The sequence below is a fragment of the Echiichthys vipera genome, assembly GCF_963691815.1.
Source record: "Echiichthys vipera genome assembly, chromosome: 5".
NCBI classification, from domain to species: domain Eukaryota; kingdom Metazoa; phylum Chordata; class Actinopteri; order Perciformes; family Trachinidae; genus Echiichthys; species Echiichthys vipera.
Genome location: NC_139830.1, coordinates 31,565,039 through 31,591,868, shown reverse-complemented (window position 1 = coordinate 31,591,868; position 26,830 = coordinate 31,565,039). Strand labels below are relative to the sequence as shown.

At 39.2% G+C, this 26,830-nt stretch overlaps 1 protein-coding gene across 12 annotated transcripts in view; it reads left to right on the top strand.

Moving 5' to 3' along the window:
• myo18ab (myosin XVIIIA b) overlaps positions 1-26,830 on the top strand; it is a 199,368-nt gene that overhangs the window by 149,874 nt on the left and 22,664 nt on the right. For all 12 annotated transcript variants that reach the window (XM_083914286.1, XM_083914285.1, XM_083914295.1 and 9 more), the window contains 5 exons: positions 1,453-1,563; positions 4,522-4,626; positions 7,088-7,234; positions 11,554-11,667; positions 22,123-22,239. In XM_083914286.1, the coding sequence (XP_083770412.1) occupies positions 1,453-1,563; positions 4,522-4,626; positions 7,088-7,234; positions 11,554-11,667; positions 22,123-22,239 (594 nt within the window). The remainder of the gene's footprint in view (positions 1-1,452; positions 1,564-4,521; positions 4,627-7,087; positions 7,235-11,553; positions 11,668-22,122; positions 22,240-26,830) is intronic.

Genomic DNA, 26,830 nt, shown 5'->3' with positions numbered 1-26,830 from the left:
ATCTACTGAAGCAAATTCAAGGCTGCAGACTCATTCTGTTCTAGTGGGTTTTTTCTGATAAAGCATGATTAATAATGTGGGGGCCCAAACAAATAGTAGCCTAGGGGCCCAAGACCACCTTAATCCACCACTGGATACAGTAATCATTTAAATGTAATGGATTACTTTTTGGAAAACAGAACTAAACAATTGATTAAACAATTGAACAATTGAACAAACATTAATTTCTTAACTAACTTGCGTTACATTACTCATTACAACAAAAAGTAATGTGAGCACTCAAATGTTCTACATTGTAACGTGTTACCCCCAACACTGCTAATATAATGCTGATACCATAACCTGAGTTAAACTTCTATTATAGACTCAGGCTCTTTTAGAATATGATAATATTAGATACTTCTACGACTTACTGTATACTGTTGTAACAACATGGAGTCAGGACATGGTTAGTCTTGCTTTCTCTGATTGGGCTAGATTTACCAGCATACGACTCTCTCAGGGCAGTAGTTCTAATAATGCTGTCTGTCTGACTAATTGAAGAAAAAATCTGAACAATATGGCTGAAGTTTGTATCATCACATTAATATATATGTTATCATGATATGGCAAACTTAAAGTTGTAATCCATCAGATTTGAGATCCCTTGTTTCTAGCGGCCTCTGTGATGATGTAACTGCAGGTGAGCCTGTTCTTTCAGAGCATTCATCTTGTCACATTTACGGTCACTGTGTGTTGACTTTTTTGCTCATTTTTAAACTTTATTGACACACACCAGCAGCTGTCAGCAGAGTCACTGACATTGAGACTTATTTACATTTAGAGAGGGAATGTCTCCACAGACACACAAATATTGGAAAACTCAGCAAAGAGGCAACAAGGTCTTAATTAGTCGGTCACATGATCAGTCACCATTGTTTGAACTGACTCTTCGATAGATAGGAACTTAAAAGGCAATTAGATAGATGCTAATCTTACAGAGTCAAAATTTTATCAAAAAACGATGTGTTCACAAACCCAGTATGTACTGTTAAACATTATTAGGGCAACTTAGAACAACTTATGTTGTATTCATGACAACTGACGTGGAAAATTTGAATCAACAGCAGTTTGTAAATCAAACAAATAAACACAGACATAATGCACAGGCTTGGAAAAAAGACTAGAGCAACAAACATACAGCAAGTGAGAAGGGCTGGGGTGCCAGCAGCTTCCACCTGGACTAGCAGCTTGTCCTGGAGCCATCAGAGCCTGGCATTGTGAAGTTATCCATAATCATCACACTGTATATTCTGTTTTGTTTGCAGCAGCAGACTGAGCTGTGGTGATGCCTCCAGACAGAAACACATATGAATAATATATGGGAACTTATACAATAAGGTTGAAAATGAGCAAAGGGCTCCTTTAAGCCAGGGGAGAGCGGAGCGTTCATTGTGTGTGTTTGTCTTTCAGGCCAAGCTTCGTCTGGAGATGGAGATGGAGCGCTTGCGTCAAACTCATTCCAAGGAGGTGGAGAGCAAAGATGATGAGGTGGAGGAGATCAGACAGTCCTGCAGCAAGAAGGTAAGGAGGCTCCTCCAATGCACATACACACATTTTAGTAGTTAAGTTAACTTAAGTTTGCCTCACTTTAATTTTTTGTTCGACAATTGTGATTTAATGAGAGGGAAAGTTATTGTGTTATTTTGTATAAGAATGCAAAATAGTTAGTTTTCAATAACTTTTCAATTTTGTGGACCTGAAGGTTAGCATGTATCTACAGTATATGAATATATTAGAGACAGGCTTATATTTTAATATCTATTTAATTTTCTGTTGACTCTATCTGTTAATAAGAACTCAAATCTTCTTCCATGTTTACCCGATGTCTTGGTAAATTCAGCATTACATACATTTCCACAACACTAATTCCCTCAGATTAGTATCAGAGACATGTCATACTCACCACCCTGCTGCTCTCACTTAACCTCCTCCTACATCAATGTACTTTTCATTTATATTCAATTTCCAGTGTTCATACTGGCGGTTGTAGAAAGCTAGAGTGAACATATTGGTATCATATGAAACAAGATGACCAAGGAAGTTAGGCTAAATGTTAGCGAGGGAAAACTGTCATGTCTGTTTTCAAAGGGGTCCCTTGTGCTCTGACCCTTAAGATATCTGAATGAAAATTGTGATTGATTGATTCTCCCCACGATTCTCCCATTTACAGACACGACCACTTTACCATGATCCAGACAGTTTGGGGCAAAACAATGCAGTTTTTCTCATGCTGTACAAATGTGTTATTTTATTCTAAAATGGGATATTTTAGCATTTACTGCATATTCGGCTATACAGTAAATGGTATGACTGAGGTTTGGCTACTGCCGATTAATGTCAACACTTCCTGTGCAGATATTCCACATTAAAATCCTTCCAGCAGCGTTAAGGTCATGATCCCTCTTTTTCCTGTAGACCTTTCATTTGAAACTTATACATATACATTCTAACTGAAAACAGTTCAGCAGTGATTGCAAAAGAAAGGGAAAAATTGAAAAATATTTAGCGGGTTATAAAAAGCATCAGTGTTAGAAATAGTGAGAGCAGCAGAGTGGTTTTTATGACATGTTATTGTACTGATGAGTAAGTGCTGTGGAAATGTACGTTATATTTACAATGAGCCTGTTCCGGTAATTCCACCTGTCTTTATTAGCAAAGTTTTTATTGTGCTTACAAACTTTTATTTAACAAATATACTGAATATTGTGGTAAACACACATACATACCGATAAACAACGCAGATAGTGAGTATACACATCATTTCCAACTGCATTCATAAGGAGTTAGATTAGACCCATCATGTAAATTATTTGACATTTATTTACATTTACTCCCATTGGTGGCTCAAGTGCCACGTGATATCAGTGTAAAGGATATGAAGTGGAAAAGAGGACTGTTTGTGTGTTGGTGTACATGTGGGAGGGTGTCAGAGAGTGTGTGTGTGTGTGTGTGTTCTTTGCTGTGGAAATCAGGGTGCTTCTTTAGTTTTGTTGCTATTACTGCTGTTAATGCTGCTCTTTATTTGTTTTGCTTTGCTAGTGCTGACTGCCCTCCATCAGTCGAGCCCTCATTAGCCCACGCATAATTAGCTTTTTCTACACTTACATATGCAGCAAGCAATGTCTCTACACAGTGTCTTCCAGCGACATGTTCATAGTGGTGTAGTGTTTAATGATGGAGTATGCTGAATAAATACATGAAGGAAACAGCCCTTTAGTATTGTGTGTGTAAATTGGACATTGTATGGCAGGCCTCTTTGGCCTCAACACAGAACGTTGTCCGTTTATATGCATCACAGGTGTATGGACTGATACTATTCCATAAGGGGTGTCGAAGTGTGAGGGACTTGTCCTAATACTTTATCTGTCACAAGGGACAGCTGGAATATCTCCCCCACCACAAACTCTCCCATTGATTTCCATGAAATGTCCTACTGACTTTGGTGATCCCCTGACTTGACCACCTGCAAGTCAGTGTTTTCAATTACCCAGTGAACATTTACTAGATAGTTTGGTGCAAATTTTGTTGCAGATATTTTTACAATAGATCTTGTGGGGGACATTCAGCAAAGAGCCAGGCTGGAGTCGACCTGGGTTGCTGCGACAAGGACTTTTAACCTCTGTATATGGGGCGTCTGCTCTAACCACTGAGCCACCGGGCACCCCTGTGTCACGCCTCTTTAAGGGAAGAGCAGCAAGGCCTGAGTGCATTGATTCCAAAAGGACAAGTGAACATTAACACAGATTATGACTTTTCCATTTGTCCCGTTGTAACTGAAGTAAATATTGGACCCATTCTGAGTTTTAGAAGCCACATACTATCTCATCAACTTTGTTTGATGCCTGTTTCTGTCTCAGCAACAAAGTCTTGTGAGATTTGTGAACACAGCTAAGCTAATGTCAACTTAAGTTCACAAACGCCTCAGATAACTCATTTTTGTAATGTTGTAATGTAATATGGCTCTTAGCTTTGTAGATATCTAATGTTAGGGTTTCAAACAAGGCCAAGCCTACTAAGGAGACAGGAAGTGTTTACTTTTTCATTCCATTGGTGCCTGAAATGTGCTATCTTTAGTTATAGAGAATCCTTGACTGTACTTTGTGATGCTTTGTGTGCTCCGTAAATGTTAGCATGCTAAAATGCTAAACTAAGATGATGACCATCAGCATTACAGCAAGTACAGCCAACAAAGCTGGCACAATGGCTGTGGACTTTAGTTTTGTGGACTAAGCTAATAGCCAGTGCTAGTAAGGCTCCAAACCACCAGAGTGTTTTAAATTCTGTCAAACATCTTTATTATTTTGTCATGAAAGCAACAGTGGTGCCTTTAGGGGCACCAACAGGACTTTGGAGCCCTGTATAATTAATTCTATGGTTGAGGAATATTAGCATAGGTCAGTAGGCATATGTACATAACTGTAAGTACCTCTGTACTCCTGTGTGATCAGACTGAACTTTGAAGTGTTTCTGTGTTTCCAGCTGAAGCAGATGGAAGTCCAGCTTGAAGAAGAGTACGATGAGAAGCAGAAGGTGCTGAAAGAGAAGAGAGAGCTGGAGTCAAAGCTTCTGTCGGCACAGGACAAGGTAAACACACTGCGTGACGGATTTCAGACAGAACTTAGTGATTTCCTGCGGTATCACGGCAAGTGAAGTCAGTCACTCCAAATTAAAAAATGTTCAACTTCAGCAATAGATTTGTGGGAAATCGTAAATCCAGAGACATTCATCTTTCAACAGGACTCTGTCCGTGTATCTATTTGTTTGGCGTACTCAGTATATGCAGGGTGGATGGTAACAGACTGTTAGTAATGTCATTCGTTGTAAAGCTAGTGCCCAACTGCTGCTAAGGTGTGTGTGGGTGGAGATGTGGGTGTTTTATATATGATTGAAGTGAAATGACTCTGCCAATTTCAATTAGAGAGCCTGATGTTTGACATCCAGTGAAGAGAGGAAGAGAGGAGGAGAGGAGTCAAAATAAATACTGTCCTCTGTAGAATGCTAACTTGATCATGTACAGTGGGTACGGAAAGTATTCAGACCCCCTTAAATTTTTTACTCTTTGTTAAATTGCAGCCATGTGCTAAAATCATTTAAGTTCATTTTTTTTCCTTTTAATGTACGCACAGCACCCCATATTGACAGAAAAACACAATATTGTAGACATTTTTACAGATTTATTAAAAAAGAAAAACTGAAATATCACATGGACATAAGTATTCAGACCCTTTGCTGTGACACTTGTATATTTACCTCAGGTACTGTCCATTTCTTCTGATCATCCATGAGATGGTTCTACACCTTCATTGGAGTCCAGCTGTGTTTAATTCTAATGATTGGACTTGATTAAGGAAGCCACACACCTGTCTATATAAGACCTTACAGCTCACAGTGCATGTCAGAGCAGATGAGAATCATGAGGTCGAAGGAACTGCCTGAAGAGCTCAGAGACAGAATTGTGGCAAGGCACAGATCTGGCCATGGATACAAAAAAATTTCTGCTGCACTTAAAGTTCCCAAGAGCACAGTGGCCTCCATAATCCTTAAATGGAAGACGTATGGGATGACAAGAACTCTTCCAAGAGCTGGCCGTCCAACCAAACTGAGCAATCGGGGGAGAAGAGCCTTGGTGAGAGAGGTAAAGAAGAACCCAAAGATCACAGTGGCTGAACTCCAGAGATGCAGTGAGGAGATGGGAGAAAGTTCAAGAAAGTCAACCATCACTGCAGCCCTCCACCAGTCAGGGCTTTATGGCAGAGTGGCCCGACGGAAGCCTCTCCTCAGAGTAAGACACATGAAAGCCCGCATAGAATTTGCCAAAAAACACATGAAGGACTCCCAGACTATGATAAATAAGATTCTCTGGTCTGATGAGACAAAGATAGAACTTTTTGGCCTTAATTCTAAGCGGTATGTGTGGAGAAAACCAGGCACCGCTCATCACCTGCCCAACACCATCCCTACAGTCAAGTGTGGTGGTGGGAGCATCATGCTGTGGGGGTGTTTTGCAGCTGCAGGGACAGGACGACTGGTTGCAATTGAAGGAAAGATGAATGCGGCCAAGTACAGAGATATCCTGGACGAAAACCTTTTCCAGAGTGCTATGGACCTCAGACTGGGCCGACGGTTCACCTTCCAACAAGACAATGACCCTAAGCACACAGCTAAAATGACGAAGGAGTGGCTTCGGAACAACTCTGTGACTGTTCTTGAATGGCCCAGCCAGAGCCCTGACTTGAACCCAATTGAGCATCTCTGGAGAGACCTCAAAATGGCTGTCCACCAACGTTCACCATCCAACCTGACAGAACTGGAGAGGATCAGCAAGGAGGAATGGCAGAGGATCCCCAAATCCAGGTGTGAAAAACTAGTTGCATCATTCCCAAGAAGACTCACGGCTGTATTAGCTCAAAAGGGTGCTTCCACTCAATACTGAGCAAAGGGTCTGAATACTTATGTCCATGTGATATTTCAGTTTTTCTTTTTTAATAAATCTGTAAAAATGTCTACAATTCTGTGTTTTTCTGTCAATATGGGGTGCTGTGTGTACATTAAAAGGAAAAAAAATGAACTTAAATGATTTAAGCACATGGCTGCAATTTAACAAAGAGTAAAAAATTTAAGGGGGTCTGAATACTTTCCGTACCCACTGTAGGTGTGTGCAGTTTCTCTGACATACCTCAACATAAGGTATTTTAAATGTATTACATGTTTCAAATTCATTCTCACTGTGATTCAGTCAGACATTTCCAAACATTGTTAACATTTGAAATATTGTTTCATATACTGTACATCTGGGTAGACGTAGTAAATAAACCCTTTTTATTAAACACGCTAATGGTAATAAGTTAAGTCTGCACGTGAATAATGATTGGTAACAGAATAACAATGTTATGTTTTTTCATCGATATTCTATTTGCAGCTATAAGCCAAACCCTCAAATTGTGTGTGGGATTTTAATTCAAATGTATAAAGGGTAAATTGGAGTCTATGGCGATTCCCTGCTGTATCACATGAGTCATCAAACCTACCTGAACATGTTTCCCAGGTGAGAGGTGGTGACGTAGAGACTGAGAAGCGCTTGAGAAAGGACCTGAAGAGAACCAAGGCTCTGCTGGCTGATGCCCAGATCATGTTGGACCACATAAAGAACAACGCGCCCAGCAAGAGGGAGATCGCACAGCTCAAAAACCAGGTACAAGCTCTACGCAGTATATGTATGTATACTTTATATACACATGTGTATGTATATTCAACAGTGATGATGCGTCAGGTTTAAAGTGTAATTCCGGTGCAATATCATCCCAAATACACTCATCAAATAAGCCATCGAGACTTTTTTTTTGTCATGTATGAACTATTAACCGAGATATTCCTCAGCAGCTAACAGCTGGACGTGGTTTATACTGATTAGCTCGGGGCAGTACGGTGAAGGCATTAAAACATCTTTTTTAACCACTAATGCTGCTGAAAATAACAGCAAACCTCTGCAGCAGCATGAGAAGAGTCCCTACACAGAAAACAAAGCACCAACAGCGTAGTTAGTGAAGCCAGAGTTTATTAAGAGTGTTTTAAAGACTTACCTACTGGCCCCTGTACCAGCGCCTTTAGAAGGCAAGGCAAGTTTATTTGTATAGCACAATTCAATAACAAGGCAAATCAAAGTGCTTCACATAAAACATTAAAATCATTGGGAGAAATAACACATAAGACATATACAAACATATAAAAGATTTAAAACGCATTAATTTCATTTTTAAAACATAAAAGATGGTTACAGTTAAAGAAGTTACAGTGCAGCAAACAGAAAAATCTTCAGTCTTGATTTAAAAGACTGAGAGTTGCAGCAGATCTACAGTTTTCTGGAAGTTTGTTCCAGATTTGTGGGGCGTAGAAACTGAACGCTGCCTCACCAGGACATAGAGCAGACCTGTCCCATGTTTAGTCCTGACTCTGGGGACACAGAGCAGACCTGTCCCATGTTTAGTCCTGACTCTGGGGACACAGAGCAGACCTGTCCCATGTTTAGTTCTGACTCTGGGGACACAGAGCAGACCTGTCCCATGTTTAGTCCTGACTCAGGGGACACAGAGCAGACCTGTCCCATGTTTAGTCCTGACTCTGGGGACACAGAGCAGACCCGTCCCATGTTTAGTCCTGACTCTGAGGACACAGAGCAGACCTGTCCCATGTTTAGTCCTGACTCTGGGGTCACAGAGCAGACCTGTCCCATGTTTAGTCCTGACTCTGGGGACACAGAGCAGACCTGTCCCATGTTTAGTCCTGACTTTGAGGACACAGAGCAGACCCGTCCCATGTTTAGTCCTGACTCTGGGGACACAGAGCAGACCTGTCCCATGTTTAGTCCTGACTCTAGGGACACAGTGCAGACCTGTCCCATGTTTAGTCCTGACTCTGGGAACATGGAGCAGACCTGTCCTATGTTTAGTCCTGACTCTGGGGACACGGAGCAAACATGTCCCATGTTTAGTCCTGACTCTGGGGACACAGAGCGGATCTGTCCCATGTTTAGTCCTGACTCTAGGGACAAAGAGCAGACCTGTCCCATGTTTAGTCCTGACTCTGGGGACACAGAGCAGACCTGTCCCATGTTTAGTCCTGACTCTGGGGACACAGAGCAGACCTGTCCCACGTTTAGTCCTGCCTCGGGGACACAGAGCAGACCTGTCCCATGTTTAGTCCTGACTCTGGGGTCACGGAGCAGACCTGTCCTATGTGTAGTCCTGACTCTGGGGACACGGAGCAGACCTGTCCCAGACGATCTGAGAGGTCTAGATAGTTCGTAGCTGAGCAGAAGATAAGAAATGTATTTTGGTCCTAAACCATTCAGTGCTTTGTAAACCAACAGAGTATATTTTTAAATCAGTTCTTTGACAGACAGGAAGCCAGTGTAAAGACCTGAGGACTGAAGTGATATGCTCTACTTTTTTGGTCTTAGTGAGGACTCGAGCAGCAGTGTTTTGAAATTACTGCAGCTGTCTAAAGGACTTTTTAGAGAGACCTGTAAAGATAGGTTACAGTAGTCAAGCCTGCTGAAGATAAATGCATGGACAAGTTTTTTCCAAGTCCTGCTGACACCTACTGTAAATCCTTTAATCCTTGATATATTCTTTAGGTGATAGTAGGCTGACTTTGTAATTGTTTTAATTTGGCTGTTTACACCTAAGTTTCTGGCTTGGTTTGGGGTTTTTAGCATTACTGTTTGAAGTTGGGTGCTGACTTTGGATCGTTCTTCCTTGGTTCCAAAAACAATAATTTCAGTTCTTTCTTCGTTTAATTGGAGAAAATTCTGCTTCATCCAATCGTTGATTTACTTGATGCATCTGCTCAGTGCTTGTATTGGACTATAGTCGTCTGGTGATATAGTTATGTAGATTTGTGTGTCATCTGCATAGCTGTGGTAACATATGTTGTTGTTTTTCATGATCTGAGCCAGTGGCAGCATAGTCATTTATAGTCGATTACCAAGTTTAATCCAAAAGGATTGAGCCCATTGGTTATCTCAGTAAATGTGTAAACGTTGTGGTTTGTGGCAGTTTGGTGAAATATAATTTCATAATAGATGGTAAAAGATTTTTAAAAGTCCCACACAGCTTTCCCTGCAGCACCGAAATGTCACACGAGATCTCAGGAGCGGGGGCGTGTGTTGAAGGGTCTACAGGCTAGAGGTAGCTTTAGCTCACTATAGGTCAGTGGGTCACATTAGTGTCCAAGCATTACTAGACAGCAAAATTGAACACTCACACATAGGAACCGAAATGGCTGAGTAAATAGATTTCAATCAGACAGGTGACTTCTATGATTTCAATGGGCGCCCATACCTATTTGAGCTAGAATACACGGAGGAAGAGCTGCAGGAACAGGATGAAAACGGCTGGCTGTTAGCGACTCCCCGTAATATCTCCGTCAATAGTCTATACATGAAAATATTGCCTCATGGCTTATTTGATAAGTGTATTTGCCGAAAAAGACCCTTGGATGATTTTACGCCGGAATTTTACTTGAAGGTACTGCAGATGTCCACCCTGTCCGTCCTCAGAATCAGCAGCTCTCTGTTCTGTCTCTGCACAGACTGTTAGTTTTAAGGTTGATAGTGGGTTAGTTGCTGCTCTGCCGGCATCAGAAGACGCAGTGATTCAGTTTTTAAAAAATCCGAAAACACTTGCAGAGAGAGGCTGCCAGGCGGCAAAAAAAAATGTAAATGTACACAGTATGGGAAACATTGTGGTTATGGCATATAGACCGTGGTTTAAGGAGCACTTCACCCTCAAAATGGCATTTGTGTATCTCACTCACGGAGTGTTAACTTGAATTCATAAAGAGAACTTTTTGTCTCATGCCTCCACAGTGTAAAGAGAATCAAAACAACTTAATAAGGTCACGTTTAACTTCAGTAAAACTGTCAAAACATCCTTTTACAAACTCTCACACAACTTGTACAGAATAAGTATAATTTATCTAGTCATATGCTCTGTACTTCTCCTGAGACTTGAATTATTCTGCACGACTTACGATAAATATAAATCTATGAATTCTCGTCATCCTGTTGTGACCTCACAGAGGGATCTGATGATGCTTGGCTCACTGTTGCAAACAACTGTTCTAGATGATGTAATTCCATGTAATACTGCCATTTTACATCATCTGCCACAATCAGGAAAACTCCCAACAATTTTAGACTGTTGACTTCTTCATCCATCCACAGGTTTTGAACACAGGGCAGATGTGGGTGTATAAATAGGTAAAGGAGTGTCAAGCCTAAGGAATATAATGATGAGGAGACATGAGCACTGTCAAATATGAATTATGAATATTGATCATACAAGAAGTTACTTTTATTACTTGTCTTACTTTAATTTGTTTTGATTTGTGAATGTTTATTTATTCAGATAGTCTCATTAAGATGAGGATCTTTATTTTTCTCTCTTTGGAGGATGTTAACAGGAATTACAGGAGATTCCAAAATTAGAGAACAATTCATAAATACTTGATTTATTCTGATATATTGTTATTTTTTATTGTTCATAATTTGATAGAATATCCACTGTGACTACACAACTGCTGTGCACTGTGTGCAGAGACAGATCCTTGCCCTGTTCAGCACTGAACTGGAGACCAACTCCAGCTTCAGTGCAGTGTTTCAGTCTCCTTAGAGCAGCTCGCCATCTTACAAAGTAACCAGGAGAGCTGCAGATAAATAGGGTGTGTCCAACAATGAAGTATATATATATAGATATATATATATATCTATATATATATATATATAGATATATATATGTGTATATACAGTATATAGGTGTGTCTCCTACAGGCCTCCCAGTATGGGAAACTCTGGTCTGGTGTGCAAAGTTATTCTTAGAAATAGAATCACTGTTGCAGGACTGTGACCAGAATCAATTGATAGTGTGGTAAAGTGACTTTATGTGATTTACTAACTTAAAAAAGTACATTTTGTTATTGAACTTATCCTCCATTTCTGTGTGTGTGTTCCAGCTGGAGGAGTCTGAGTTCACCTGTGCGGCTGCAGTCAAAGCTCGTAAGTCCATGGAGGTGGAGATAGAAGATCTGCACGTTCAGATGGAGGACATCTCCAAAACAAAACAGGCGGTCAGTACAGCTCTCTGGATTCTCCTCAGCATTAAAAAAAAGCAGCATTTCTAACTAGTTTCCTACAGGGACACAACCATGGCAGCGTCGATCAAATCTATGATTATGTTTACTGCAAGTTATTGTTAATTAGGAGGAAAAAGCTAAAGCTGTCACAACATTTGTGGTGATAGCAGGGCAGCCGTGGATTTGTCAAATCATTGCCTTAACCCAGAGATAAGGGGTTAGAGGACACACTGTTCCCTCAGAACCTCCTTTGTCCTTCATTGTCTGCTCGTTATATCATATTTGTCAACTCTCTGGTGTAGGATCTTTCCATGCAAAAACATACAGCTCCTTTTTTTCTGTTTACCTACAGTAGATGACAGTTAGCGCGCAGCAGTTTGGAGAAGCAGACAGGAGTACAGACACAGGAGCTAAATAATGTACTGCTGTATTTTAGGCAACTAAAACTTTAATCATATGGGCATAAACCCCACTAACAGGGCAGTATACACAATTAGGAATAAAAGGATGTCTGTCATCTCATCAATTGTGATGTTTATTAGGACAGAAAATGTGTGTTCCATAGAGCGTAATAAGTGCGTTTGTAACTGTACCAGTGGCTCTGGCTCTCACTGTGTGAACAAAAATTATTAATAATAACTTACAGAAACATTGCGTGCAATAGTCTACCTTCTCTAAACCACTCTATCTCTCTCAAACACACAAACACAAACACAAACACAAACACAGACTCACATACACGCACACACGCACACACACACACACACACACACACACACACACACACACACACACACACACACACACACACACACACACACACACACACACTCACTCACTCACTCACTCACTCACTCACTCACTCACTCACTCACTCACTCACTCACTCACTCACTCACTCACTCACTCACTCACTCACTCACTCACTCACTCACTCACTCACTCGGGAGGCTGGTTAACGATCAGAATCAGCTTTATATATGTGTAAACATACAAGGAATTTGACTCCGGATTTTTTCTCTTCTGTGTACACAATACACAAAAATACCAAAAATACAAATAAAAATAAAGTATTAACCAAAGAAGACAAGATGAAATATATTAATATATCTACATGTTTAGTGCAAATGGGCATGCAGTGGCAGGGGGATTATGGGGAGCAGGGAGACGGCCTGGGGGAAGAAACTGTTTTTGTGTCTGGTGGTCTTGGCATACAGAGCTCTGTAAAACCAACCAGAGAGAAGAAGTTCAGACAGTTTGTGTGCAGGGTGATAGGGGTCTGCAGTGATCCTTCCTGCCAGTTTCTTAACTCTGGACTGGTATAGGTCCTGAATGGAGGGCAGGTCAGCCCCGATTATTTTTTCTGCAGACCTGAGTGTCCGTTGCAGTCTGTTCCTGTCCTGTTTGGTGGCCGATCTAACTTGACGTCCTGTTCCCGTAGCAGCCTGGTTCCACATGTTGGTCAAAGTGCTTTTTTACCTTCTTCTCTCCCATGGTTCTACTGTTCATTTACCCTCTGTCTTGCTATCTGTATCAGTAGAGTTTAATCTCCTTTTGCGTTCTCTCCTGCCTGTTACCGTTTAAACTGGTTTTAACATATTGCTCAAGCTTATTTGAGTAAGACATGGCACCGTGCAAAGACTGCATGTTTTAGAAAAGTAAATAATATGTCCACAGTGAAGTGAATGGAAAAGATAATTGAGGTGACACAGCTGCAGGTCACCAACAGAAACAAGGAATTGATGGATAGAGGAGGTCACCGCAATTTAATTTGTTTGTCCTTTTTTTCTTTTTGCCTCTAAACAGAAAGCAAATGATGATTCAAATGTGCACTTCCACAAATGTTTACTGTCTGCTTTTTTTCCAAAAGTCCTTCTGTTTTTTAAAGTGACTTTCATGTTACAGTAAATGTGTACTAAATGTGATTTTGTTTTGCCTTCTGACACAGATCAGAATTTATAAGAGTGATGTGAACACTAAAATTAGATGTTGGTCATTTAAATATGTGGCCCTGGCCATATGACCGCTGTAAGAGAGAACGGTCATTCATGTGTTTTTTCCACATCATAGTTTACTGTGCAGGCATCTGGTCCCGCCTACTGTGCTGTGATTGGCTAGGTCGCCTGGTCTTGTCCTTGTGACTGGATACTATGTGGATATGAGTGACAACTTTGTTAGGCCTATTTTAGGTAAGCTAGTGAGCTAGCTGGCTAATTCCACCATACATTACTGCAACACTTACACAGAAAATGAGCTGAACAGCGCACTCCTGGCCAGCTAAAGCGCCGGTCCCTAGACTTCAATCATTTCACAGTAACCATAAAAGTCATATAAGATAAGAAAATAAGAATTGAGATATCTTGTTTCTAGTGGCCTCTTTGTCAGTAAGATGTAACTGCAGGTGAGCCTGTTCTTTCAGAGCCTCCGTCTTGTCACCTTAACGGTCACTGTGTGTGCTGACTTTTCTTCTTAGATTTTGCTCATTTGTAAACGTTATTTGAAACATTTACCTTCTTAAATCCACACACACACACATGTTCCTACTGTTTTACACTTCTGCCCTTACTAGAAGCCTGACTCAGAAGATGGAAGTTCCAGATTTCCAATGACAATGAAATGCAGCATAACCAGCAGTGACAAGCTCCACCGGCAGACCAGCCGCTGTCAGCAGCGTCACTAACATGGAGGCTTATTTACACGTAGAGAGTGAATGTCTCCACAGATATTGGAAAACTCAGCAATGAGGCAACAAGTGCTTTCATTAGTGGGTCACATAATCAGTCACTATTGTTTTAACTCACTTTAGATAGGAACTAAACAGACAATTAAATAGATGGAAATCTTATAAATGCTATCTTTAAATGAGTATCAGACACTAGTAGCCTACTGCCATCGCTAAAAAATGAACTCTTTCACAAGCCATGGGTGGCTTCATCTCTGCTGTCCTTTGGGTTTTATACAGGGGTTGTTTCTCCATTTTGAGTATTCCACCTCAGGAAATACAGAAAGTGATTGCAACTTAATTGTTTTCACCAAGTGCATGATCTGTTTGGTAGAAGTTGGGAAAGGAATATTGCAAAGATGAGATGAACGTGTTTGTCTTTGAGGACGACCTCTGCAGTACACATCCAGCCTGCTGGGAAAGTGAGAGGCTGCTGGAACTGATGACAGAAATAGTTATAACATAAATGGAGGGTTTTTGATGCAGCCTCAGCCACATCATACGCTACAATTCAAATCATGCAAATTACATTTCTTTCAGATTGTCCGCCATTTTTGCCATTTTCTCGCTGTTCTGTCAAGCATAATTGCAGTGTTTTGCGAAAATTGTCTCGCATGTTTTTGACAGCTTTATTTTTGCACAGAGAGCCGTGGCAATCTGAGAGAAAAAAAGTCAAAAACAAAGAGCTGAGCCAAGTCATTGGGTTGAGATTGCACTGACAGCCTATTGTTAAATGTGTTAAATGAAAGTTTGATGCTTTCAACTGTCACCTTTCCCAAGCCCTCATCACAATATTTTGCCCACGCTGCAGCTTTTATCAGCACTGAGTGAGGCCAATGGTGAATTTAAAAAAAGGAAAGCGTGATATGTAAATTAATTTGTCCCAGTTTCACACAGATATTTTTAGTTACTGAAGTACACCTTGGTACATCTCAGGTGGTATTATTAAAAATAGATAAAGATAAAGATAAATCAATCTTGCCCTCATAATCTTAATTCATGTTTTGAAGCTGCCCTTTGATTCAGTGATTTGGGTTCATTCTGCATCCTGTTTGGACTGTTGTTAATGTTCTGGATGCCACAGTGTCAGCTCGGCCTGTCCCTCGCTCCTCATCTACTCATTATGTGCAAGTGGGTTCATTAGCCTTTTCACATCGTCACATTAGTCATCATTTATTAATCCCTAGTCCTGCTCCCCAACCTCTTTCCCTCTGTTGTATATTATCCTAGTCATTACAGCAATAGGATTACTTCAGCACAGTTCAGCTGAATGTACGAGAAAGTTGCTGCTAGCTTTTAACCTCTAATTAGATATCATGGCTATGAATGGCACCTCAAATAAGCCCTGTTGGGCCCTGTGATAAGAGGGGGGCTGTGTAGCAGCTAATAAGGGCTCTCTTCAGAGAAAACCCTCTGCTGTGCAGACAGCTTAACAGCGTTAAAGTCATAGCACGGCTCGGCACCATGACCATTTTGTCCCATTACAGCTGTTCAGTGGGCTATCTAATGTCACCTAAATGTACAATAGAATAGACATACTTCTACCATATCTGTTCTTGAATAGAAAACATATATAAGAAATAAATAAAGGGAAAATATAACGTTAACACTGAATTGAAATAATGAATAGAATAAGAATTGTATACAGTGGTATGCAAAAGTTTGGGCACCCCTTAGGAAAATCATTACATCCGTTTGTCACTTAGTGAGGTTTTGAAGCAGCAACTTCATTTTAACATATGTTATACCTCATGGAAACAGAAACATCTCAGTAGTGAAACCATTTTTATTGGTCCAACAGAATATTTTTTATGTGCATTTAAACAAAAATAGGCATGTGCATAAATTTGGACACCCCAAAGAAATAATTCCATTAATATTTAGTCGAGCCTCCTTTTGCTGCTAGAAGAGCCTGTAGACGCCTCCTATAGCCACAGACAAGTCCCTGAAGTCTGGCAGGTGGTATTTTGGCCCGTTCCTCCTTACAAAAGGCCTCCAGTTCAGTCAGGTTTCTTGGCTTCCGTGCGTACACAGCCTGCTTCAAATCAATCCATACATTTCCAATGATATTAAGGTCTTGGGACTGGGATGGCCATTCCAGAAGCTTGTACTTGTGCTTCTGCATGAATTCCTTGGTGGATTTTGAACAGTGCTTAGGATCATTGTCCTGCTGAAAAATCCAACCCCGGCGTAACTTCAACTTTGTGACAGATTCTTGAACATTCTTGTCAAGAATCTGCTGATACTGAGAGTAATTCATGTGGCCCTCTACTTTAACAAGGTTTCCAGTCCCTGTGCTAGCCACACAGCCCCATAACATGATGGACCCTCCGCCAAATTTCACAGTAGGCAATAAGTTCTTCTCATGGAATGCAGTGTGTTTTCTTCGCCATGCATATCTCCTCCGGTTCTGACCAAATAACTCCATCTGAGTCTCATCTGACCACAATATTTTTTTCCAAAATGCTTCTGGCTTGTCCAGATTTGCTTTAGCATAACCCATGCGACTCTTCTTGTGACGAACACTCAGGAAAGGCTTTTTGCGCATCACCCTTCCAATGAGCTTTTCCTGGTGCAAAGTACGCTGGATTGTGGAACGATGAACAACTACACCATCAGTAGCCAGGTGTTCTTGTAGTTCTCTGGAGTTGGTCTGTGGCTTGTCTGTGACCATTCTAACCATCCTTCGCCTGTGCCTGTCTTGTATTTTTCTTGGCCTACCACATCTGTCCTTCACAAGGACTGTTCCTGTGGCCTTCCATTTCTGCACAACATTTCTAACTGTGGAGACAGACAGTCCAAACCTTCTTGATAATTTCTTGTACCCTTCTCCTAATTCATGATAATGAATTATCTTAGTTTTTAGGTTCGTGGAGAGTTGTTTAGATGCCCCCATGTTGCCACACTCTAAGAAAGAACCTTGGACAAGCACAGCCAGCAATTACCTCTGTTAAATAGCCTTTTTCATGATTGGTTCCACCTGTCTTTGTAATTGAAGGTCTCATGAGCTAATCCAAGCAATTTTGTGCTACAACCTGTCAGCTATGAATCTCTACAGGTCTTGAAATGAATGCGATTAAAAGGGTGCCCAAACTTTTGCACATACCATTTTTTACATTTTATTTTATCATAATAAAACTATGTAATGCTACTCTAAGAATTTTGGTTTGGAAAATACTGAAATGTCTACATCTCTGTAGCTGTGATCTTCTCTTATAAAGTTAGAACAAATTATCATGGAATCTTAGAGGGGTGCCCAAATTTTTGCATACCACTGTACATACAAACAGCCTACTGAAGCAAATATCAACTTATAATTAGTATTGTCAGTATAAAATGAACTATTGTGAAGTATTAGTATTCAGTATTATTATATCTAACTGCAGTATAATGTGAATTCAGTATTATTATATCTAACTGCAGCATAATGTGAATTCAGTATTATTATATCTAACTGCAGTATAATGTGAATTCAGTATTATTATATCTAACTGCAGTATGATGTGAATTCAGTATTATTATATCTAACTGCAGTATAATGTGAATTCAGTATTATTATATCTAACTGCAGTATAATGTGAATTCAGTATTATTATATCTAACAGCAGTATAATGTGAATTCAGTATTATTATATCTAACTGCAGTATAATGTGAATTCAGTATTATTATATCTAACTGCAGTATGATGTGAATTCAGTATTATTATATCTAACTGCAGTATAATGTGAATTCAGTATTATTATATCTAACTGCAGTATAATGTGAATTCAGTACTATTATATCTAACTGCAGTATAATGTGAATTCAGTATTATTATATCTAACAGCAGTATAATGGGAATTCAGTACTATTATATCTAACTGCAGTATAATGTGAATTCAGTATTATTATATCTAACAGCAGTATAATGTGAATTCAGTATTATTATATCTAACTGCAGTATAATGTGAATTCAGTATTATTATATCTAACAGCAGTATAATGTGAATTCAGTATTATTATATCTAACTGCAGTATAATGTGAATTCAGTATTATTATATCTAACTGCAGTATAATGTGAATTCAGTATTATTATATCTAACAGCAGTATAATGTGAATTCAGTATTATTATATCTAACAGCAGTATAATGTGAATTCAGTATTATTATATCTAACTGCAGTATAATGTGAATTCAGTATTATTATATCTAACTGCAGCATAATGTGAATTCAGTATTATTATATCTAACTGCAGTATAATGTGAATTCAGTATTATTATATCTAACTGCAGTATGATGTGAATTCAGTATTATTATATCTAACTGCAGTATAATGTGAATTCAGTATTATTATATCTAACTGCAGTATAATGTGAATTCAGTATTATTATATCTAACTGCAGTATAATGTGAATTCAGTATTATTATATCTAACAGCAGTATAATGTGAATTCAGTACTATTATATCTAACTGCAGTATAATGTGAATTCAGTATTATTATATCTAACAGCAGTATAATGTGAATTCAGTATTATTATATCTAACTGCAGTATAATGTGAATTCAGTATTATTATATCTAACTGCAGTATGATGTGAATTCAGTATTATTATATCTAACTGCAGTATAATGTGAATTCAGTATTATTATATCTAACTGCAGTATAATGTGAATTCAGTACTATTATATCTAACTGCAGTATAATGTGAATTCAGTATTATTATATCTAACAGCAGTATAATGTGAATTCAGTACTATTATATCTAACTGCAGTATAATGTGAATTCAGTATTATTATATCTAACAGCAGTATAATGTGAATTCAGTATTATTATATCTAACTGCAGTATAATGTGAATTCAGTATTATTATATCTAACAGCAGTATAATGTGAATTCAGTATTATTATATCTAACTGCAGTATAATGTGAATTCAGTATTATTATATCTAACTGCAGTATAATGTGAATTCAGTATTATTATATCTAACAGCAGTATAATGTGAATTCAGTATTATTATATCTAACTGCAGTATAATGTGAATTCAGTATTATTATATCTAACTGCAGTATGATGTGAATTCAGTATTATTATATCTAACTGCAGTATAATGTGAATTCAGTATTATTATATCTAACTGCAGTATAATGTGAATTCAGTACTATTATATCTAACTGCAGTATAATGTGAATTCAGTATTATTATATCTAACAGCAGTATAATGTGAATTCAGTACTATTATATCTAACTGCAGTATAATGTGAATTCAGTATTATTATATCTAACAGCAGTATAATGTGAATTCAGTATTATTATATCTAACTGCAGTATAATGTGAATTCAGTATTATTATATCTAACAGCAGTATAATGTGAATTCAGTATTATTATATCTAACTGCAGTATAATGTGAATTCAGTATTATTATATCTAACTGCAGTATAATGTGAATTCAGTATTATTATATCGACGTGCCGTATAATGTAGGTCAACTGGGTTATTGCACAGTTGCATTATTATTGCAGTATTGCACACAATAATATTAAACAGTTACAGATGTACGTAATGGATAAATCATAATGGATAAAGCAGCTGACTGGGTGAAATAAGTTCAGGGGCATTCTGTGGACTCTGAGGGAGGAGTTGGACAGTGTCATGGCCACAGGCAGGAATGACTTCCTGTGGTGCATCTTGGTGTGTTGAGTCTGCCACTGAATGTGTACTCCTCTCATAGCCTTTTTTGACAGGAAACAGACTCCGTTCCGGTTCGCACACCAGAGTTTGAACCGGCTGGAGCATTTCGGTCAACATTTACTGGGTTCAGAAAGTTGGTTCTGAACTTGAAGATGAACATACCTGTTTTTTTTCACTCTGAACCACTTCAACCGTGACATCAGTGGGTGTGCCAATTAAAAGATAGAGCAACGCAGCCCTCTTCTCCGGGGGCGTGACACATTAATGACATGAACATGTGAAAGGAGATGTGTTCCATCAGAGCAGAGGACAAGTAAAGCTTATAGAGCTATGTGTGAAGATATAAGTAAATGTCCAGCAGCTACAGTTTTCAGTTTCAGAACAAATAACGACCCGCTGAGGAGTCCTGTGTGTTGTTTCTGCTGCTGAGTGAAGTGAGAGAGGTGAGCTCCAGAGACTCTAGTCAGGAGACAAAATAAAAGTGTCTCCTCCTGTGATTCCTGACCAGGAACAGCTAACACTGAACAACTATTTTATTGAGTTTCATCATAATGGCAGGCTCTGGATGAATTTAACTTCCCTCTATGAAACAGTTAACTATGTGTGTGTGTCTAGAGTTTTTTTTTTTTGAAAGGCAAGAGGGGAAGAAGTACAGCTATCTGTGCTGCTTTTGTTGAGGTTAAAGTAGACAAATAGTTTTCCTTCTGCACACAGCAGATCTCTGTTGATGTCTTATAATCCTCTGAAGTAAACAGCACAAGGCATGGCCCAACACAGGAGAGCTAACTCCTCAGGCCTGGACTCTGTTGTCCACTTACATCTCAAGAAGAAAGCCCACTCCTTTGAGGACAACAATGTCCACATCCTCGACAGAGAGGACAGATGGTTTGAAAGAGGAGTAAAAGAAGCCATCTATGCAAAAGTAGAGAAACCATCACTAAACAGAGGAGGAGGTCTGAGACACCACTTTTAGAATGCAGCCTTTTCATCCCTTCCCAGGAGATTCAACAATCTAACCTCCAAGAACAACTGTTCACAAATGGCCTCCTGTGACTCCAATGACTGTCGTTAAGACTCAATAGAGCACTAACGAAGTCCAAACCTACTTTCCACCAACGACTGTCGTTGGCACTTAGAGCACAAAGGGTTCCAGTGACATCATCGGCCTTGTGAGAGGTTAAATACCTGGAACTCCACACCAGTTAGTTGGACCAGTCCTAGCCTGATCAGATGCGTACATGAACTGATGAAGCCTCTTGGATGAGGCGACGTCTTCCTAGACAAATAACCAAGTCCAGTTGCTTTTGACTGAAATTAATTTGGGGATAATGATGACCTGGACAAATGAGAACATTCCCATTCTTAAACAGCACAATATGATAATAGAGGAAATCACCAACATTCAAAATAAGAACTTTCACATTATGGCACATTCAGGTCATTTATGCACCCCAGTAACAGCTCTCTGCGCACAATACATGTACTGCCGTTGTGAATTGTACACACCCTCATCCTACACTTCCTCCACAATGTCCACTCTGACCCCCTGGATGGACAGGGACCGCGGGTGTGTGGTTAATGCATATGTCCCTACGTATTTTATGCTTGAGGGTGATAGATGTGACTTTTCAATTTTTTATAAGTAAGTAGAGTAAATGACAACTTTATATGTTGTGCTACAATACAAAAGCATTTGACTAATAAAGTAAATAACGCTTGACTCTATAATAGTTAGTTTTAACAGTAGAATTTTCAATTCCTTTTTTATTTCATCATAATTTTGACTTTTTCTATTTTGCTCACACGTTTTTATTAAGTTTAATTTTACAATATTTATGTTCCTTTTAGTTTCATTTTGCATTTCCTTTAATAATCCTGGTGTGCAGCACTAGACCTTAATTGAGAGTTTTTTTTCCCCCTATGTGTAAATAAATATATTTTGGCCTCCGTTGGAGAGCTAGCTGCCTTCTTATGTCTAATTTTGTCTGACACAGTTACACCACAGCTGGGTTGATTGATTTACAGATGTCTTTAAATTTCTGTGTCCTTCAGCTGGAGGAGCAGCTGAGTCGTCTGCAGAGAGAGAAGAATGACCTTCAGTCCAGAATGGAGGAGGATCAGGAGGACCTCAACGAGCTGATGAAGAAACACAAGGCTGCTGTGGCTCAGGTCTTCCTCCTCCTCTTTCATATACCACAATAACTATATGACCAGATCATGATTCACATTTAATGCTTCCTTATGCCGCTTTATTTTTTAAATTAGTCATTCATTATTTATTTTGTAATTAGAATTACAAAAAAAAGTGTGTTTACAAATCTCATCAAGATTTAAAAGTGTCTGCCTGTGCATCTCACAATGAACTTGTTACCTACTTCTACCTATTACCTTTTCGTGATGGCTTTAATATAAAGCCCATCCGCGACTCTCCATCACTCACAACATTTAAATCCCGTCTAAAAACCTTCCTTTTCTCACAAGCCTACAACCTCCCCTACCCATAACTACATTCACTCCCGGCCTCCCCCCCCCCCCCCCCCGACCCCCCCCCCCACCCTCCTTCCGCTCTCCTCACCCATTTCAGCCCCTCCCCTTGACCCCCCCCCCCCCCACTGCTCTTCAATCCATCCCCCCACCTCTATTGTTGTACCTGTTTCTGGCTATTTGTCTGTACCACCATTACCCCACGCCCCCTTCGCCTTGCTTCCCTGTCATCCTTGTCATCCTTGTCTCCTGTTGTTTATCGTCTGTATATATTTTATGTCATACTCTGTAAGCGACTTTGGGTCCCTGAAAAGCGCTATATAAATAAAATGAATTATTATTATTATTATTATTAAAAATCAAATGAAGCTCAACCGACAGGATAGCAACAGGGTGGCCTTCTTTAACGTGTTGAGTGATATTATGTGTGGAGTCCAGCCATTTAAAACTGCTACAACTATTTAAAAGGCAACACCCTGTTTTAGCTTGAACACAGCCTCTGGGTTGTTCTGCTTCTTTCTCACAAATATCATCGTCCTGTTGTTGTCAGACAGTTTGATGTGTTTGCTCACCGTGTTTGTGTCCACTCTGAGCTCACAGGCATCTGATGGAGAGAAAAGACACCTGATGAGTTGATTTGTTGCTTTATGTACAGACTGACTGTTCGTTAAATCAAAACTTCACACATTTCAATCCATTTAGAACCAAGACACACACCCAGTGCGTTCAGCTGGCAGACATGTGAAACTCACAGAACGGTAGTTAGATACCAGCTCTAGTTTGAATGTCTACACATGTATCAGCACGAGCCGGGATGATGCTTTGTTTCTTTCATATTTGTATGAGACGTTCGGTCCTCTGCAGAGGTCTCCAGAGACATTTACATGTATGTGCAGAGAGAAACTGGGTGGCGGGCCGTGCATTTCAGACCTGCGCCTGCAGCGATGCCCTACCAGTCTTAATCCATCTCTTAAAACCATAATTATGATGCCATGGCTCTACACATTATGCATTTAGAACAAAACGCAGTACAACTGGGCGTTGCATCACCTTAACATATAGTCAAGTACAACAGAGTTATATTACTCTACTGAGTTTTTATTCACTCCACCAACAGTATGAGCTTTAACAAGTTTCCTCACAAAACAGCGTCAAATCAATTCAATCAACCAATCAGTCACGTTGCAGCCGAAGCAGCGTCACAGATACATTCGTTAATATATTTTTTTAACAATAATATTAACTCAGCAAAATAAAGAAAGCTGCAAAAGTCCCCAACTAAAATACAAAAATAACTCAACTATAAGCTGTACTGTCACGTTCATTTGCTCCATGTATTCCATCACGGGCTCACGCGCCATTATATATCACACAAAGGCATCATTTCAAAAATAAATAAAAGGCTTTTAAGGTATAATACAAACTTGTATTAAGTCCACCAACACTATAGTGATGAGCTTTAACAAGTGTGTTCACCAAACAGCGCATCATCACACACAAAACAGCAGTGTCATATAAACATGTTTGACGCACACACAGACACTGCTCATTGAAAAATAAACAATTTACAGAATATTTGCCAACTTAGGTTTTTAATATTTATTTAACATTACTAAATAAAATGGGGAAAAGGCAAACAAATCTAATAAAACATAAAGTGCTTTGTACTCACTCAGATCAAGTGTGTTTGAATAATGCTGAGTCAGGCTTGCTAGCGTCGGGGTCGGACGGCCTCTCTTTACAGTGTCTAGCTTATTTTGAAAAGTTTTTCTAGAGAATGGCGTTGTAATTAAATCTGCGATCAAATTGTTATCTTCGCCTCCTTCAGCCATTGAGGGTTGAATAAACTAAAACAACTTGTCGTGCTACACAAATTAGAAATGTCCTTATTTCCCGTTTATCACATTGACATTTGTGCTCAGGTCTGCTTTGCATAGCTCTGCATAGCTCTGCCGCTCTCTAGCGCGTATCCAATCAAAAGACGTGCACGCGATGACGCTGTAGGCCTGATAGCAGGTGCCAGTGAACCCAACTTGACGCTGATTGGTTAATGCCACAGGTCCGTTATCATTGACTTTAAGCTACCATGCGCCTGCACTCTTGGTTCTGCAGGCGTAAGGGCAGATTTGGGACCCTGGCAACACATGATAGCTGAATAATGATTGGCTAAAAACTCTAACATAAACGCCAGCTCCCCCAGATCTCGACCCGGGGCTGGAAGCAGAGCAACCAATTTAGGAAAGCTATGAAATGAAGAGTATAGACTATGGGGAACAGTTTAATACATATTTGTGGAAAGAATATATATTTAAAAAATATATTCCTGATTATGTTTAGGCCAGCAGTGAAGGCCTTGCTGGCCTTGAGGGTCCACCACTGGAGAAACATCAGGTTTCATTGTAAGACTGTAGCGTTTTCAGTCTTCCTTCACTTACAGTCCAAACTGAAGTCACCAAGATTTAATTAAGCTAAATGTACAGTATGTAAAATTATATTAATATTATTAATGTTAAAAACACATTTAAAGTCTCTAATTATTCCAGCGTCACACTTCAAACTCAACAAACAACAACTTCTGATGGTAATTTATTATACCAATATTCAGTGTCTTTTAAGACAAAAATAAAGAAACAAACATTATAAAAATACTACATCTTTTAGCCCTAAACACTAAAGAGCCTTAAATATCAGGTTGGGTGTCAATAAAGGGGCCCTGTGGAGTTTTCTTGTATAAAAACAAAATGTTTATTTTTGTTTACAATCATGTTTACCTGCTTTCCATCCTGCCTCTGCTGCTGTGCTGCAGCATGTGTTAGCATGTTAGCGGCACCTGTAGATCAGTAGAATAGACTGAACAAAAACACTGGTCGCCTGTGCATACACAGGGACTCACTCATAGAAACAGCTGATGCTGCGAGAGGTCAGGAACTAAACAGGCAACAGTTAAGTGAATCTTCTACACAACCAGTTCAGTTCTACTAATACTAATACTGTATATGAACAATAAAACATCCATCAAATCACATGGATGACACTAACACAATGTTGTCTGGCTTAAAAAATAAATAAATTAAACAATGATTTGCCTGATGGGTCAACATTGCCATTCAGTTAAAGCAAAGAGACTAATCATGATTATTTTGGTCACACGATGGTCACACGATTACTCACTGACTGGAAATCATGTTCATGCATTTATTTTACTTTTAAAAAAGACTTTTTTTAAACATTAATGTTTCTGAAAATGTAAATATAAATATTATAATACAAATATATGAATTTAAATGAATGCTTATTTTCATGATAAATGGAAATAAAGGAGATCAAAATATGAAAACAACTAAATATACTGTACATTCAATATATAAAGATAATAAATGAAACTTTGTTGTTGTGCACTGCCACGCCCTACTGAAATCTCTGTTCAACTATATATTATTACATATTCCAGTGAGTAACTCCGTGAAAAGGCGAAAACAAAAGACGAAACAAGAGCTTCATCGTGAAATGTAATGCGGCAAAATTATCTTTTGATCTTGATTATCTTGTTTTCATAATAATTGGAAGGCAAAATTGTAATTGAAAATAAAATTGGATGAATTGCCCAGCCCTAGTGGCCTACACATCCTATGTACCATGTTATGTCCATCATATCATGTGGAAAAGCAATCCGAAGTTAATTTGTGAAATGTAAAATCCTGGATCAAGCTTTACATGACTTGTTTTAACATCACCCCCTTTGCCAATTGAGACGTTTTTGAGAGGCGATGGTATTTGTCTAGCTCCGAGTGGCTCCCATTAGTCTGAATGTAGCTGTGTATGCAGATGAACAGCAAGTGGAAATGAGAGTGGAGTAAAAGTGCTTCCTTTCCATGTCTGATGGAAGGATGAGTGATCTGCTTCCACTGTCTCCAAATGAATCCATCCTTCCTGTCTAAATTGAAGCAGCTGAATTCCCCATGGGACTCGCTGCAGCGGAGTGCTTCATCTACTGTGAAAAAAGCACTCGTCTCAAATGTTTCACACAGGTCACGTTAAAAAGAGATTTATTGATATGGTTTCAGCAAACTGAAAACATCTCTCCAGCAGATTTATTTGTCTATGTAATGTCACTGATGTGATCATGTTTTAGTGGCTCCACATGGTATTTTTTTTTATTGTTTGGCATTTGATGGGTACAGAGTTTTCAGGATTTTAGTATGTATGTACTGCATACTGCATAACTGATGATGGACTTGTATAAATCATTTTTCCATCAAATGGAATAAAATAAAAT